Here is a 17,792-nt window from a genome sequence, read left to right on the forward strand (position 1 = left end):
TCAAGTCTGGATCAAAAGAATGACAAATAAGACTTTTAACCATCCCATCTACTCATGTTTTCACACTCAATATTATAAATTTTTCACAATGATGAAAGAGGCATTTCATTTAGTGATGACTTTCTACTGGGGAAGATGCTGGATTGGGTACTTAGTGCCTCTGTAATATTAGACAAGTCACTTAAACTTCCTGGGGCTCATATTCATAAAACTACAGATTTAGAACTGTAAGGGATTTCAGAAGTCATCTAGTCCAAACTCCTCATTTTTATTGATAAAGACAATGTGGCCCAGAAAAAATCAATGTCTTGCTCAGTAGCAATATAGAAAATGGCAGAGACAGAATTAGAACCAGCTCCTGTGACTCCAAAATTTTTGCTACAACAAGATGAATCTCACTGAATTCAACAGTTTACCATTAATTAACCAATTAATTGATTGATTGATTGAGCACCCATTATGTGTTAAGCACCATTAATTAGCACCCATTATGTATTAAACATTGTTAAACAAAAAGAAACAAAGAAAAAAATGAAATACTCTCTGTCTTCTAAAATACTCCCCATGGGCATCAATGTGGGCCACACCATTATGATAGGATATATATGTATATATATATATATTTTTTTTTGCAGGACAATGGGGGTTAAGTGACTTGCCCAGGGTCACACAGCTAGTAAGTGTCAAGTGTCTGAGGCCGGATTTGAACTCAGGTCCTCCTGAATCCAGGACCGGTGCTTTATCCGCTGCACCACCTAGCTGCCCCATGATAGGATATTAAAATGCCTGCTTGTGTCCTCAGTAAGACTTTCTGAGAAACCTTCAAAATAAGAATTCCTTTTACCTTCCAAATGACGATTTTCTTTCCCACATTGGTTTCCTGGTTCAACACTTCTTCCATCTCCTTCTTCACATGTTCTAAAGCTGACTGGACTTTTACCTATAGTAGAAAACAGCTGATAGCTCCCTTGGCAATGCCCAGAGACTAGGTTGAAACCCTAAGTCAGGGAGTGGTTCCCAAGTACAGGCCATAGTCCCTGGGGAGTCATGGGGCGGGGTGGGGGGGGGGATGGGGGTTGGGTTGAAAGAGATCCATGAATTGATATGAAAACTATAAATAAGCAAACACATCTCTATAAGAAAGTATAAATCAAGCCATTGATAAGCATTTGTTATGTGCCTATTATGTGCCAGACACTGTTTTTATTCCTGGGGATACAAAGAAAATCCTTGAACTCACAATGTGATAGGAGAGACAATTTGCAAATAACTATGTACAAATTCTACGCAGGATAATTAGTGAGCTCCCGAACTCACGACACAATCGCTCCAAAAAACATCCAAATAAGGTCTTAGGAAAATGCCCAGAGCAGCAAAACTCACAGAAGAATGTGCTGAAATCATCTTCTAACCAAGAACAGCTTGGAAGGTCAGAAAGAGGGAGCTGCTGTGCTCTGATACAGGAGTCGGGCCCAACCACACAGTCACCCTGATACAGATCCAGTCTCAGGAAGTCCTCACCAGAGAAGGAGACCCCCAGAGCCTCTGAATCAGCTGAAGCGCCAGTGTCATCTGGAACTAAGCTCACAGTCTGGTGAGTGGGCTGAGCCCTGGGCAGGAGAGAGACTACAGGGGTCTATGCTGGTGCTAAGGTAGAACTTGGATTTTACACCCCTGCTGAGAACCAGGTGGTAGGCTCCAGTAGCAGTGGCCCAGGTTGGGGAGGGGCACAGGCTCATCAGAGCTAACAACCACAACACACAAAGCTGGTTGATTGGCAAGTTGGTCTGGGGTCATCTAGGACCAGGAAACAGGCTGGGTGAGGGAAGAACCTGATTCTCCTTAAATCATACCACCTGGGACTTCTTAAGCAGCCTGGAAACAATGCCCCACTTTAAGGAGATAAAAGTCTAGTAAAAGAAAGGCAAGATGAGCCCACAGAGAAAGGTGAGGAACATAGAAAATTTCTTCAGAAACAAGGAAGACCAACGGGCACCCTTAGAGGAAGATGTCAACATCAGGGCCCCTATATCTAAAGCTTCCAAGAAAAATATTAATTGGTCTCAGGCCATAGAGGTGCTGAAAAAGAACTTTGAAGATAAAGTTAGAGAGGTAGAAGTAAAAAATGGAAAGAGAAATGAGGGTGATGCAGGAAAGACATGAGAAAAAGTCAACAGCTTGAAAAGTCAAATGGAAAAGGAGGTACAAAAGCTCTCTGATGAAAATAATTGCCTCATAATTAGGATTGAACAAATGGAAGCCAGTGACTTTATGAGAAACCAAGACACAATAAAGCAAATCCAAATGAATAAAAAAAGAGAGGGCAATGTGAAATATCTTCTGGGGAAAACTGCTGACCTGGAAAATAGGTCCAGGAGAGTTAATTTGAAAATTATTGGTCTACCTGAAAACCATGATCAAGGAAAGAGCTTAGACACCATCTTCCAAGATATTCTAAGGGAAAATTGCCCTGAAATTCTAGAAGAAGAAGCTAAAATAGAAATTGAAAGAATCCACTGATCACCTCCAGAAAGAGATCCCCAAAAGAAAACTCCTAGGAATATTATAGCCAAATTCCAGAGCTCTCAGGTCAGGGAGAAAATATTGCAAGCTGCCAAAAAGAAAGAATTCAAGCACAGTGGAGCCCCAGTCAGGTTAGCACAAGATCTAGCAGGACCAGAGGGCATGGAATATGATATTCCAGAGGGCAAAGGAATTGGGATTACAACCAAAAAGCACCTACCTAGCAAAACTGATTGAAATCTTTCAGAGGAAAAAATGGGACTTTAATAAAAAAGAGGACTTTCAGGTATTTGAGAAGAAAAGACCTGAACTGAATGGCAAATTTGACTTTCAAATACAAGACCCTAGAGAACCAAAAAAAAAAAAAAATCGGAGCTGGGGTCGTATAGTGTCTGAGGCCAGGTTGTGACTGGGATTCCCCTGGTCCAGGGCAGATGCTTTGTCCACTGTGTCACTTAGCTAGATGATAACATCTTTAGGGTTAAATTGAGGGGTGAAGGGAATTCATTGTGGGAGGGGGAAGAGCAGAAGCAAAATCCTACATGAAAGTAACAGGAAAAGACTTATGGAGTGGGGGAAGAGATAGGAGAGGAGCAGGGCAGTAAATGAATTTTACACTCATCAGAAAAGGCTCAAAGATCTTAAACTCATCAGAGCTGCCTCAAGGAGGGACTAACAGACACACCCAACTGGGTGGAGTAATCTATTTAATCTGGGCAGTAAATGAGCCTAACACTCATCAAAATTGGCTCAAAGACCTCAACCTCATTAGAATTAGCTCAAGGAGGGAATGGTGTACACACTCAATTGGGTGGAATAATCTCTAACCCTGCAGGAAAAATAGGAGGGGAAAGGGATAAAGAGAGAGGGGCAAAAGGAGGAAGGGCAGAGTAGGGGAGCGGACAGATAGAAGCACATCCCTTTTGAAGAGTGATAGGATGAAAGAAGATGGATAATAGAATAAATATCATGGGGAAGGGAATGGGATGGAAAGGAAACAGTTAACAATAGTAATCATGAAAAAGAGAAAAGGGGGAAAAATTGTACAAAAAATTTTTTAAAAAGAAAACAACAACAACAACAAACAACATTATGACTTGGCCCACCCTGATGTAATAAAGTGCTAAATATATGTTAAAGAATGTAAAAATTAGAGAGGAGAGGAGAGTTATTTCCTCCTGATACCTTTTCCATTTCTCTTTCCATCCCCTCCTACCACTACTGAATGCTTTGTAGTAGCAAAGACATTTTTTAATAAAAATATTTTATTATTTTCCAGTTATATATAGAGATGGTTTTCAACATTTGTTTTTATAAGATTTCCAATTTCAAATTTTTCTCTCTCCCTCCCCTCTCCCCCATCCCCAAGACAGTACGTAATCTGATAAAGGTTATATATGTACAATAACATTAAACATATTTTTGCATTAGTCATGTTATAAGAGAAGAATCAGAGCAGAAAGGAAAAACCTCAAAAAAGGAAAACAACAGCACCAAAACCAAAAGAAATAGTATGGTTCGATCAGCATCCATATTCTACAGTTCTTTTTTTTTTTTTTTCTAGATTTGGAGAACCTTTTCCATCATGAGTCCTTTGGAACTTTTTTGTACCGTTGTATTGGTGAGAAGAATCCAGTCTATCACAGTTGATCCACACACAATGTTGATGATACTGTGTACAATGTTCTTCTGGTTCTGCTCATCTCACTCATCATCAGTTCATGCAAGTCCTTCCAGGTTTCTCTGAACTCCTCTTGCTCATCATTTCTTACAACACAATAGAATTCCATTACATTCATATACCACATCTTGTTCAGCCATTCCCCAATTGATGGGCAGCCCCTCAATTTCCAATTTCTTGCCACCACAAAAAGAGCAGCTATAATATTTTTGTACATGTGGGTCCTTTTCCCTTTTTTATGATCTCTTTGGGAAAAATACCCAAAAGTGGTATTGCTGGATCAAAGGGTATGCACAGCATACAGAATGGTTGGATCAGTTCACAGCTCCACCAACAATGCATTAGTGTTCCAATTTTTCCACAGCTTCTCCAACATTTATTATTTTCCTTTTTTGTCATATTAGCCAATCTGATAGGTGCCAGATGGTTCCTCAGAGTTGTTTTAATTTGCATCTCTCTAATCATTAGAGATTTAGAGCATTTTTTCATATGGGAATAGATAGCTTTGGTTTCTTCATCAGAAAACTGCCTGTTCATATCCTTTGACCATTTCTCAATTGGGGAATGACTTGGATTCTTATAAATTTGATTTAGTTCCCAATATATTTTAGAAATGAGGCCTTTATCAGAAGTACTGGCCATAAAAATTGTTTCCCAGCTTTCTGCCTCCCTTCTAATTTTGGATGCATTGCTTCTGTTTATGCAAAACCTTTTAAATTTAATGTAATCAAAATCATCCATTTTGCATTTCATAATATTCTCTCTCTTGCTTGGTTCTCCTTTCCAAAGATCTGAAAGGTAGACTATTCCTTCCTCTCCTAATTTACCTATGGTATCACCTTTTATGTCTAAATCATGTATCCATTTTGACCTTATTTTAGTATAAAGTGTAAGATGTTGGTCTATGCATAATTTCTGCCATACTATATTCCAGTGTTCCCAGCAGTTTTTGTCAAATACTGAGTTCCCATCCCAGAAGCTGGAGTCTTTGGGCTTATTAAACAATACATTACTAAAGTAATTTAGTACTGTGACTCCTGTGCCTAGCCAATTCCAATGATCCTCCACTCTATTTCTTAGCCAGTACCAAATAGTTTTGATGACTGCCACTTCAGATTCAGATTTGGTACAACAAGCCCACCTTCCTATGCATTTTTTTTCATCATTTCCCTTGATATTCTTGACCTTTTGCTTTTCCAGATGAATTTTGTTATTGTTTTTTCTAGCTCTATAAAATAATTTGTAGGTAGTCTGATTAGTATGGCACTGAATAAGTAAATTAATTTAGGTAGAATTCTCATTTTTACTATATTAGCTCGGCCTATTCATGAGCAATTGATATTTTTCCAATTATTTAGATCTGATTTGATTTGTGTGAAAAGTGTTTGGTAATTGTGTTCATAGAGTTCCTGGGTTTGTCTTGGCCAGTAGACTCCCAAGCATTTTATATTGTCTACTGTTACTTTAAATGGAATTTCTCTTTCTATCTCTTGCTGCTGGACTTTGTTGGTCATGTATAGAAATGCTGATGATTTATGTGGCTTTATTTTATATCCTGCTACTTTGCTAAAGTTGTTCATTGTTTCTTTTTCTTTTTTGGTGAGGCAATTTGGGTTAAATGACTTGCCCAAGGTCACACAGCTAGTAAGTGTTAAGTGTCTGAGGCTGGATTTGAACTCAGGTACTCCTGACTCCAGGGCAGGTGCTCTATCCACTGCGCCATCTAGCTGCCCCGGTTCATTGTTTCAAGTAATTTTTGAGTTGATTCTCTAAGATTCTCTAAGTATACTATGGTAAAAAATGGAAGTTTTAGCTGAATCATTTGAGAGTTGAGCGCATGCTACTGAAGCGGCTTTTGAAGGACCTCCCTTTTGGCTACGAACTTCCAGCACGCCAGCTTAAAACTGAGGGAGGAATGGAAGTTCTCTCTCTCTCTGGCTTTTCAACTTAGCCGTGGCGGCACATGCATTTTTGTGTTCGGCTTTTGGGTGGGCTGGTTCTCAGCCTGACAGGCAGTTTAGGATTCGGTGAGTTTTATAAAGGAATATAGACTAAGCTTAGATCTAAGATTATTCATTTGTATTTCTACTTTCCTATTTCCCTAATTGGTATCACCTTTTGTTGTCTAATTAATTCCCAAGCAATAAAAACTAATCCCTCACTGATTAAAGCTCAGAGGCTTCTTTTTCTTAGTGGTCTCGGAGATATATAAGGGAAAAGTTAAAAGGGGGAGTTTAATGCTCGTATATCCAATTTTAAATCTCACAATACCATCACATCATCTGCAAAGAGTCATAGTTTTGTTTCCTCCTTGCCTATTCTAATTCCTTTAATTCCTTTTTCTTCTCTGATTGCTAAAGCTAACATTTCTAGTACAATATTAAATAATAGGGGTGATAATGGACATCCTTGTTTCACCCCTGATCTTATTGGGAAGGTCTCTCTAACTTATCTCCATTACATATAATGCTTGCTGATGAGTTTAGGTAGATACTGCTTATTATTTTAAGGAAAGCTCCACCTATTCCTAAGTTCTCTAGTGTTTTTATTGGAATGGGTGCTATATTTTGTCAAAAGCTTTCTCTGCATCTATTGAGATAATCATACGATTTTGGTTAGTTTTCTTATTGATGTGGTTGATTATGTTAATAGTTTTCATAATGTTGAATCCCACCTGGTCATACTGTATTATCCTGGTGATCACTTGCTGTAATCTCCTTGCTAATATCTTATTTAAGATTTTTACATCAATATTCATTAAGGAAATTGGTCTATAATTTTCTTTCTCTGTTTTTTTCTCTGCCTGGTTTTGGTATCACCACCATATTTGTGTCATAAAATGAATTTGGTAGAACTCCTTCTTCACCTATTTTTCCAAATAATTTGTATAATATTGGAATTAATTGTTCTTTAAATGTTTGGTAGAATTCACTTGTAAACCCATCTGGTCCTGGAGATTTTTTCTTAGGGAATTTATTAATGGTTTGTTCAATTTCTTTTTCTAATATGGGCTTATTAAAGGATTTTATTTCCTCTTCAGTTAACCTGGGCAGCATGTATTTTTGTAAATATTTATCCATTTCATTTACATTGTCAAATTTATTGGCATACAGTTGGGCAAAATGGTTCCTAATTATCGCTTTAATTTCTACTTCATTGGTGGTAATTTTTGATAGTGGTAATTTGGTTTTCTTCTTTCTTTTTTTAATAAAATTAACCAATGGCTTATCTATTTTTTTTATAAAACCAGCTCTTAGTTTTATTTATTAATTCTATAGCTTTCTTGCTTTCAATTTCATTAATTTCTCCTTTAATTTTAAGGATTTCTAATTTAGTATCTAATTGGGAATTTCTAATTTGTTCTTTTTCTAGCTTTTAAGTTGCATGCCCAATTCATTAATCTCCTCTTTCTCTTTTTTTTTTCATGTAAGCAGTTAGAGCTATAAAATTTCCCCTAAGCACTGCTTTGGCTGCATCCCATAGATTTTGGTATGTTGTCTCATTATTGTCATTCTCTTGGGCATAGTTATTTATTGTTTCTATGATTTGTTGTTTGACCCACTCATTCTTTAGAATGAAATTATTTAGTTTTCAATTGATTTTCAGTCTACCTTTCCATGGCTCTTTATTACATGTAATTTTTATTGCATCATGATCGGAGAAGCATGCATTTACTATTTCTGCCTTTCTACATTTGACTATGATGTTTTTGTGCCCTAATACATGGTCAATTTTTGAAAATGTGCCATGTACTACTGAGAAAAATATATATTCCTTTCTATCCCCATTTAGTTTTCTCTAGACATTTATCATGTCTAACTTTTCTAGTATTCTGTTCACCTCTTTCACTTCTTTCTTATTTATTTTGTGGCCAGATTTATCTAATTCTGAGATGGGAAGATTCAGATTCCCCCACAAGCATAGTTTTACTGCCTATTTCCTCTTGTAACTCATTTAACTTCTCCTCTAAGAATTTGGTATACACTTGGCACATACATGTTTAATATTGATATTGCTTAATTATCTATAGTGCCTTTTAGCAAGATGTAGTTTCCTTCCTTATCTCTTTTAATTAGATCTACTTTTGCCTTTGCTTTGTCTGAGATAAGGATTGGTACCCCTGCTTTTTTTTATTTCAGCTGAAGCATAATATATTCTGCTCCAACCTTTTACCATTGCTTTGTGTGTATCTCTCTGCTTAATATGTGTTTCTTGTATACAGCATATTGTAGTATTCTGGTTTTTAATCCACTCTGCTATTCACTTCTGTTTTATGGCAGAGTTCACCCCATTCACATTCACAGTTGTTATTACTAACTGTCTATTCCCCTCCATTCTATTTAGCCCCTTGGTACTTTTCCCCACTTCTTTCACCCTATTCCTCCTCACCAACATTTTGCATCTTACCCCTGCCTCCCCCAATTTGCCCTCCCTTTTATCACCCCTCCCTTTTCTTTACCCTTTTCTCCCTTGCTTCTGCCCTCACTTTTATCAGTCCCCCCTTTTCTCCTTCTCCTTTTACTTCCCTAAAGAATGAGCTAAGTTTCTTTATCCAAATGAACATATGTTATTTCCTCTTTAAATCAAATCTAGTGAGAGTAAGGTTGAAACAGTGTTCACCCCTCCCTTCTTTCCCTCTATTGTAATAGGTTTTCTTGTACCTCTTCATATGATGTAATTCATCCCATTCCACCTCCCCTTTCCTCTCCTACCCATAGACTCCCTTTTTAACCCCTCAATTTTCTTTATATCATTACATTAAAGACAATTTATATTTATAACCTTCTGTGTATAATCCTTCTGTCTGCCCAAATATATATATATATATATATATATATATATATATAAAATTTTATATTTATATATGTATGTATGTATAATATAGTTCTCAAGAGTTATAAGTATTATTGAGTATCCTTTTTTCCCCCTTGTTTACCTTTTTAAACTTCTCTTGAGTCTTGTATGTTAAGATCAAATTTTCTATTTAGTTCTGGTCTTTTCATCAGGAAACCTTGAAAGTCCCCAATTTCATTGAATGTCCATCTCTTCCCCTGAAAGAGAATGATCAGTTTTCCTGGCTGCAATCCAAGCTCCTTTGCCTTCCAGAATATCATATTCTAAGCCTTGTGATCCTTTAATGTTGAAGCTGCCAGGTCTTGAGCAATCCTGACTGTGGCTCCATGATATTTAAATTGCTTCTTTCTGGCTGCTTTCAGAATATTCCAGTAATTCTGGTATTTGGCTACAATATTCCTTGGAGTTTTCCTTTAGGGGTCTCTTTCAGGAGGTGATCGATGGATTCTTTCAATGACAATTTTATCCTCTGATTCTATAATATCAGGGTAGTTCTTCTGGAATATGGTGTCTATACTCTTTTTCTTATCATGGCTTTCAGGCAGTCCAATGATTCTCAAATTGTCTCTCCTGGATCTGTTTTCCAGGTCAGTAGTCTTTCCAATGAGGTATTTCACATTTTCTTCTATTTTTTTCATTCTTTTGATTCTGCTTGACTGATTCCTGGTGTCTCATTGAGTTATTATCTTCCAACTGTCCAATTTTAATTTTTAAGTCATTCAGTGAGATTATGCACCTTTTTTTCCATTTGGCCACATGAATTTTTTAAGGAATTGTTTACTTCAGTCAATTTTTGTGCTTCCTTTCCCAAGCTGCTGATTCTTTTTTCATAATTTTCTTGTGTTGCTTTCATTTCTCTCCCCATTTTTTCTTCTACCTCTCTCAATTGGTATTTCAAATCCTTTTTGAGCTCTTCCAAGAAGGCTTTTTGTTCTTGAGACCAATTCATCTTCCCTCTTGAGGCTTCACATGTATGCAATTTGAGAGTATTGTCCTCATCTGAGTTTGTGTTTGGCTCTTCCCTGTTGACACAGAAGCTCTCAATGGAGAGGGCTCTTTTTTGCTTCTTACTCTTATTGCAGCTTATTTATTTATTTTTTTAAGTTGAGGTCTGCTCTGGGGGCACCGGGGTCCTTGTTTCAAGCTTCTTGTGCTGAGGTATAGGCACTGTGTCACTGACTTTCTACACTGAGGCCTCTATGGCTTGTGGATTTCTCATTGCCCTGGGCTTGCTGGAGGCATGTGCTGGGATTGCCAGGCTTGGTTGCACCTGTCCTGTGGGTGGCCCTCTCAGCTGGTACAGGTGGGTTTTGTCACTGTCCTGCTGTGCCACCAGCTTGTTGAGCCAGGATCTAGGGTCCTCAGTTACTCACCTGTGGCCTACAGCTTCCTGATGACTTGCCCCAACCCCCTCCATGCTGCACTGTGCTGCACTGTGGTGCGTTGTGCCTCCCTTTTGCCCAAGTGAGACTGACCTTTCCTGAAGTCTTTTTAATTATCTCTAGTTGGAAGACTATGTCTCTTTGTATCTTTGCAGGTTCTGTAGTTTCAGAATTTGTCCAGAGGCTTGATTTAATGTTCCTTTTGAGGGAACAGAAGGCAACTTGCTGGCTTCTCTCTGCCATCTTGGCTCTGCCCCACAAAGATTTTTTTTAAATGCTTCCTTTATGAAATAAAGCCAATCTGCTATCTCTAGATTTGTTTGTGCATCTCTACACTGTTCAAAAGTGTTATGCCCATGATGTTAAGACAATCACTGAAAGCTTTCATAAAGTAGAAGATTAAAGTGAGTATTATGTTTCTTTCATACCTGTTACCCATTTCACATACAAACAACCTATCTCTATAGGAAATTAATGTCTCCCCATGTTCCAAAGTAAACATCTGCTTAATGATCTTCCATAGCTTACAGTACTAGAAGTAGGATAGTTCTGAAGAATACACAATTCAAGTTATCACAAGCCCCCTAGCTTGTCAATATAATGTTCTGTTGCCTTCATTGATAAACCAAGTTACTGCAGAGCTAGAATTTGTTTTGTGTCATAGCCTGATGTAACATAAAGATAATCTACAACCACCCCAGAATGCATTGTGATTTCCAGGCTGAGAGATTTTTTTTTTCATCAGAACAAAGTCTCACAGCTAGTGAATAGAAGAACTTTACCACAGGTTTGAGGAGTTGCTTCCTGTGTTCTATGTGCTTTAAATAGTGCTTTGAAAGGTTAGCTTTTACTACTTGTGTACATAATTTTTAGGCATTCTTAATAAAGAATTAACTGTTAAAGGGAAGATAGCCTGATTTGACTTACTACTGTATTTAGTGGATTATACTGGTTTTAGAATTTGAGGAGAAATGCTTTGCATTCATTCAAACCTTTAAAACCAGTTTTTATTTAGCTCAAGGAAGGTTTCTAGGTTTCTTTTGTTTTGTTTTTTAAAAAACCAGGCCTAAATTGCCATCAGATTATGAACAACATGGTAATCAAAGGAAAGACAGTAACTATAAAAGTTACAAAAATGCCTATTTATTCATCATTCTATCCTTATGGGCATTTTGGGGGGTGGCTAATTGTGTAATTAAAAACTCTGATCTTAAACAATAATCTTAAAGCCAACTTTCCAAATAGACTGTCAGACAGTAAAAATTTAATTTACAACCAATGAAACTTTAAACTTTAGATTTATTTAGGGTTATTTTATACAGGTTTATATAATGTCTAATTTAATCTAGAACAAGAAAGCTCCCCCTCAGTGAAACCCTGACCTAAGTATATTCGTTTTACCTATTTAGCAAGACATGGAAACTTTTCAACTTGTGGCACTGAATGATCATCTACAAAGGACTTCCTTCAAAAACTACAATTAAGGCCCCTCCTAGTTTCTCAGCAATACAATCCTTGGAGCTTGCATAGATCACTTTACACTTGAGAGGCACTAGTTCTGGTGCACATAGAAAAAACATCAACTCTTCTTTTCTTTATTCCTTTGTTTCAAAGCTTGCATCATATAGTGGCAATCCTTTTCAGGAGGCATTCCTACAAAATGCTTGAAAAGACCAGTAATGGTTACACCAATGTCTTCCACTGAGATCTCTTTGCCTTCTTCCACAGTGATGCATTTTTTGTCAGCACTGAGACAAAAGATAACTGCCTGGAGTGAGGGTAATTTTTGGTTCTTACATCTCTATCACTTCCTTCATCTAATTATTTATCAAGCTCTTTTAATTCCAATTGCAATATTTCTAACATTTGACCCATTCCCTCTCTTTTCACTGCTGTCCCATATTCCATCCACCTCAACTATTGCAATAGTTTCCTAACAGGTCTTTCCATCTTTATACTTTCTCTTTTCCAGTTTTTATTTAGTGATGTTTGCAGAATAATGTTTCCTGTATACATATTTGGTCATGTTTGCTCAAAAGTGGCACAAGTAAGTGCCTATTATCTCCAACATGAAGTTAAAATTTATAGGAAAATGGAGTAACTTACCATGAACATCTCTGAAATGGGACATTCTCCTTAAAAAGTAATTGGCAGGGGGCAGCTAGGTGGCACAGTGGATAAAGCACCAGCCCTGGATTCAGGAGGACCTGAGTTCAAATCCGGCCTCAGACACTTGACACTTACTAGCTGTGTGACCCTGGGCAAGTCACTTAACCCCCATTGCCCTGCCCCCCCAAAAAAAAGTAATTGGCATGGGCAGCTAGGTGGCACAGTGGATAAAGCACTGACCCTGGATTCAGGAGGACCTGAGTTCAAATCCAACCTCAGACACTTAACACTCACTAGCTGTGTGACCCTGGGCAAGTCACTTAACCCCAATTGCCTCACAAAAAAAAAAAGAGTAATTGGCAAGTTCCCAGGATACTATACACCTAAGCAGAAATTTCAGGAACTTTGACCATTGTGGTTCCTCCCTCTTTTCAACAAAATATTAAAAGTGAAGACCGAGGGTAGTTGGGTGGCACAGTGGATAAAGCCACAGCCCTGGATTCAGGAGGAATTGAGTTCAAATCCGACCAAAGACACTTGACCCGTACTAGCTGTGTGACCCTGGGCAAGTTACTTAACCTTCATTACCCCACAAAAACAAACAAACAAAGTGAAGACCATTTCACAAGACACAGTCAAAGCTCTTTCATTCAAGTGAGCAATTCAAGATATAAAAAATAATTGGTAATTCCAGTGTATGTTCGTGGAGAATAGGTGAGTCCACAGATGGGGTTATAGAACTAACTTGAGGGATCCTACCTAGGAAAAGTGAGTCAGTCAGAAATAATGCTGCCAGAATGAATTAGAAGAGGAAAATGACATCAACTTTACAATTAACCTCACAGAGGGGAATTAGAGAATCATAGAGTTTTAGAAATGAAATAACTTGCATTTCTATGCTACTTTAAAGTTTTCAGGGCATTTTCCTCACAAAAACAATCCTGAAAAATTAATTTAGCATGAATATCATCTTCATTTTATAGATGAGAAAACTGAGGCTGAAAAAGGTCAAAATAACTTGTTTAAGCTAAATAAACATCAGAAATAGAACTTGAAGCCAGGTTTTCTTGTCTTGGCTCAAGAACTCCCCCCCTCCCCCACATAGAACAAATTGTCTCTCAGGACAAGTTCCCTAACAGGTCCCCTTTAATAAGGGAAATAAGGGCTAGGCTTTATCAATGTTAGTAATACCCTGCTTATCTGGAGGCCAGAATTTGGGTGGCCTCAACCATTTGGAATGCATCCAAGAACCAGGATACAAATGACAACGTTTTCTGTTGAACCAAAATAGCTTCAGGAAACCAATAAAATGAGGAGATGCTTGAATCTTTACTGAAAAAAACAAATGGTCTTATATTATACACAATTCTAATCTTCCAGGCTAAAGAATCACATATTATAGAGCCAAACAGATGGAGGATGACAGGATTGCTATAGTCTGGGACACTGAGACCAAAAAGAAGTGAAGGTTAACCATAAGTAAAGTAAAACAGAAAAAAAAATATTAAAAGCAGATTAAAGCATGAAACTATCTATGTTAGATGAAAAAAGTCCTATACTCTCCACAGATCCTGAGGACATAATATCAAAATGAAAAAAAAAATTATGCATTGATGGCTTTGAGTCACTAAGAAAAAGTTCAAAACCTAAATGAGAAGGGAGGGGACAAAATGGAACAAAGTTTAAAATTTTTTTATCAAAATGGTTATAAAAAATAAATCCATCAATAAGCATCAGTTGGCTACAATATTCCATTTACTGTATCAGGTGCTGGAGATTTGACATAAAAGTTAGGAACAGCATGCGTTGAAGAGGGAAAACATTCCAGAGATATGGATAACTACACAAAGGCAAGCTGGAATATCATGCACAGGAATAAATAGACCAGTCTGGCTGAATTGTAGAGTATGTAATGAAGAATAATGTGTAACCAGCCTAAAAAAATAATAGTCTGGAACCAAATGGAGAAAGCCTTTAAATACCAAGTAAACAAGGTCTGCATTTTTTCTTAAAGAAAAAGGAGAGCTTTTTTAAATAGAGAAACGATGTTGTCAGACATGTGTATGAGAAATGCCAATTTGGCTTCTCTGAGAAAGATGAATTTGAGAGGTAAGGTCTAGGCAAGGGGTATTTATTTTGCAGCCAAAGGTGGAAAAATTCTATACAGTCAGTTAAAACAAGACCTGGAGCTGATTGTGGCTTAGATCATGAACTTCTTATTGTAAAATTCAGACAAATTGAAGAAAGTAGAAAAAACCATCAGACTATATAGCTATGACCTAAGTAACATCCTTTATGAATATGAAGTGGAAGTTATGAATAGATTTAAGGGATTAGCTCTGGTAGATAGAGTGTCTGAATAACTATGGACAGAGGTTCGCAATATTGTATAAGAGGCAGCAACAAAAATCTCTCCAAAGGAAAAAAAAAGCAAGAAAGCAAAATAGATATCTGATGAGGCCTTACAAATAGCTGAGGAAAGAACAAAAGGGAAAGCAAAAAGAAAAAGGGAAAGATATACCCAAATGAATATAGAATTCAAGAAAATAGTAAAGAGATAAGAAAGGTTTCTTAGCAATGTAAGGAAATAGTAGAAAACAATAAGATGGGAAAGATAAGATTTCTTCAAGAAAATTAGAGATATCAAGGTTTTATGCAAAAATGGGCATGATAAAAGACAAGAATGGTAGGGAATTAACAGAAGTAGAAGAGATGAAGAATAGGTAGCAAGAATATACATAAAATATATACAATATACAAGAAAAATTTTAATATTACCAATAACCTGTAACGATTGGAATAACGCCATCTGCTGGAGACTTACTGTAGAAGAGTTCTGCCCATGAAGCGAAGGTCTTTGAGGGCAAGACCAGGAGTCTTTTCTTTGGCATCAGGAAGTGACGCGGACTAGTGGGAGGAGGAAGGAAGAGACTGGCGCTCACTCTCGCGCTCTTTCCTCTGGACTCTGGCGGAGAAGGGAGCTAGAAATGTGCTCTCCCTTTAATAGATAGGAATCTAGGCCTTTCTCTCTCTTTACCAAATTCTTATTCTCCTTAATAAATGCTTAAAAGTCTAACTCTTGCTAAAGCTTATAATTTATTGGCGACCACTCATTAGATATTTTAGACAGTTTAGCTAGAATTTTAGACCTTAACAAACCACAATGGTGTGGTTAATGATCATGGGCCAGATATCCTGGAGAATAAATTTAAGTGAGCCATAGGAAACATTGCTAATGATAAGACTAGTGGAGGTGATAGAATTCTGGTTGAGCTATTTAAAACCCTAAAAGGATGATGCTGTTAAAGTGCCAGGAAATGTGGAAAACTCAGCATCCTGGATTGGATTGGAAAAGACTAATTAATGCCCTAATCCTAAAGAAGGACAATGCCAAAGAATGTTCAAATTACCAAACAATTGCACTCATTTCACACACCAGCAAAATTATGCTTAAGATTCTTCAAGCTAGGTTTCAGCAATATGTAAACTGAGAATTCAGAAGAGCAGACTGATTTTTGAAGAGGCAGAGGAGCTAAAGACCAAATTGCCAACATTTGCTGGATTGTGGAGAAAGCAAGGGAGATACAGGAAAAAAAAAGTCTACTTCTGCTTGATTGACTACACTAAAGCCTTTGTGTACATCACAACAAAATATGGCAAGTCCTCAAAGAGATGGAAGTACCAGATCATCTTATCCTGAGGAATCTGTATGTGGATCAAGAAACAACAGTTAGAGCCTAACATGAAACAACTGATAAGTTTAAGTTTGAAAAGAAGTATGACAAGGTTATTAATTTATTATTTATTATTATTTATTTAACTTATATTCAGAGCACATAATGCAAAATGCCAGGGTGGATGAATCAAAAGCCAAAATTAATGTTGCCAGGAGAAGTATAAACTATCTCAGATATGCAGATGGCATAAAATTAAGAAGAATTAAGAAGCCTGTTGATGAGAGTGAGAGAGGAGAGTGTAAAAGCTGGTTTGAAGTTTCATAAAAGAAATTAAGATCATGACAACTGGTCCTATCACTTCCTGAAAAATAGAGAGAGAAAAAATGAAAGCAGTGTCAGATTTTATATTTTGGGGCTCAAAAATCAGTCTAGATGCCTACTGCAGGCATGAAATTAAAAGATGCTTGCTCCTTGGAAGGAAACCTATGGCAAATATAAATAGCATACTAAAAAGCAGAGCCATCAACTTGCCAGTATAGTTAAAGCTATGGTTCTTCCAGTATCAATGTATGGTTGTGAGAGCTGGACTGTGAAAACTGAGCACCATAGAATTGACACTTATGGTGCTGGAGAAGACTTTTGAAAATCAAGGAGATCAAATCAGTCAATACTTAAAAATATTGTTCATTGGAAGGTCAAATACTGAAGCTGATGTTCTGGCCACAAAAGAATACAGGATTCATTTGAAAAGATCCTGATTGTTGGAAAGGCATGAACATAAAGAGAGAAGGGTGTAGCAGAGCATGAGATGGATAGATAGTGTTGATATGGGATGGAATTAGGGGTCAAATTGATCATGTGTCATCCCAAAAGAATTACAAGACTCAGTGACTCAGTTTTCCAAGTTTTATTGCAATACTGTGGATGACCACAGGGAGAGAACCAGAATATTGGAAAGGTATCTCTCCAATTAGGAAAGATAGAAAGTTATATTTATAGTATGGATAAATTGATTATCAGTCTCATTATAATTATCTCCACCTTAGGGAGGTACAGGGGATGGCTTATCCTAATTTGGAGTTCCTGGGCGCCCAAGTCAACTCCCGAGGTGGATACCTTTTTCTGTGGAGGTGTGTTTTGGGGGTTTACATGTCATACGGTGAATCTGGGGACAAATTTGGCTTTTTTTTTGCATATGTCTCTTTCTGATTCCCATGCTTAGTTTCAAAACATCTTCATTTTTCATTTATTCTTAGTTTGAGTTTCTATAGCCTGTCAATGTATCATTGTTATAGTCTAAGGTCTTCATGGCCTGCCTGATCTATATGGGTAAGAGAACTTAGCATCCTAACTTGTAAGTTATCCATTAACTGGGGTCTGAATCCCTCTTAGAGCTCATATCTGAATTAGAGCTTGGGTCTTGGGTTTTTCTGTTAACCCCTTTTTTGCCTCCTACATCAGTGTCATGGAAGCAATGAACATAAGCTTGGGCAGCCTTTGGGAGATAGTGGAGGATTGTGCATGCTATGGTTCATGAAGTCACAAAGAGTTGGACATGACTGAATG

The 17,792-nt window shown here is 37.3% G+C and overlaps 1 protein-coding gene across 3 annotated transcripts in view; it reads right to left on the reverse strand.

Annotated features, from left to right (window-relative positions):
• TRIM58 (tripartite motif containing 58) overlaps nucleotides 1-17,792 on the reverse strand; it is a 65,734-nt gene that overhangs the window by 45,290 nt on the left and 2,652 nt on the right. For 2 of the 3 annotated variants that reach the window (XM_044001436.1, XM_044001438.1), the window contains exon 2: nucleotides 845-940. The exons of the other annotated variant lie outside the window; for it this stretch is intronic. In XM_044001436.1, coding sequence (XP_043857371.1) covers nucleotides 845-940 — 96 coding nt within the window. The remainder of the gene's footprint in view (nucleotides 1-844; nucleotides 941-17,792) is intronic. 3 annotated transcript variants of the gene reach the window in all.

The sequence above is a fragment of the Dromiciops gliroides genome, chromosome 4 (assembly GCF_019393635.1).
Source record: "Dromiciops gliroides isolate mDroGli1 chromosome 4, mDroGli1.pri, whole genome shotgun sequence".
Taxonomy (NCBI): Eukaryota; Metazoa; Chordata; class Mammalia; order Microbiotheria; family Microbiotheriidae; genus Dromiciops; species Dromiciops gliroides.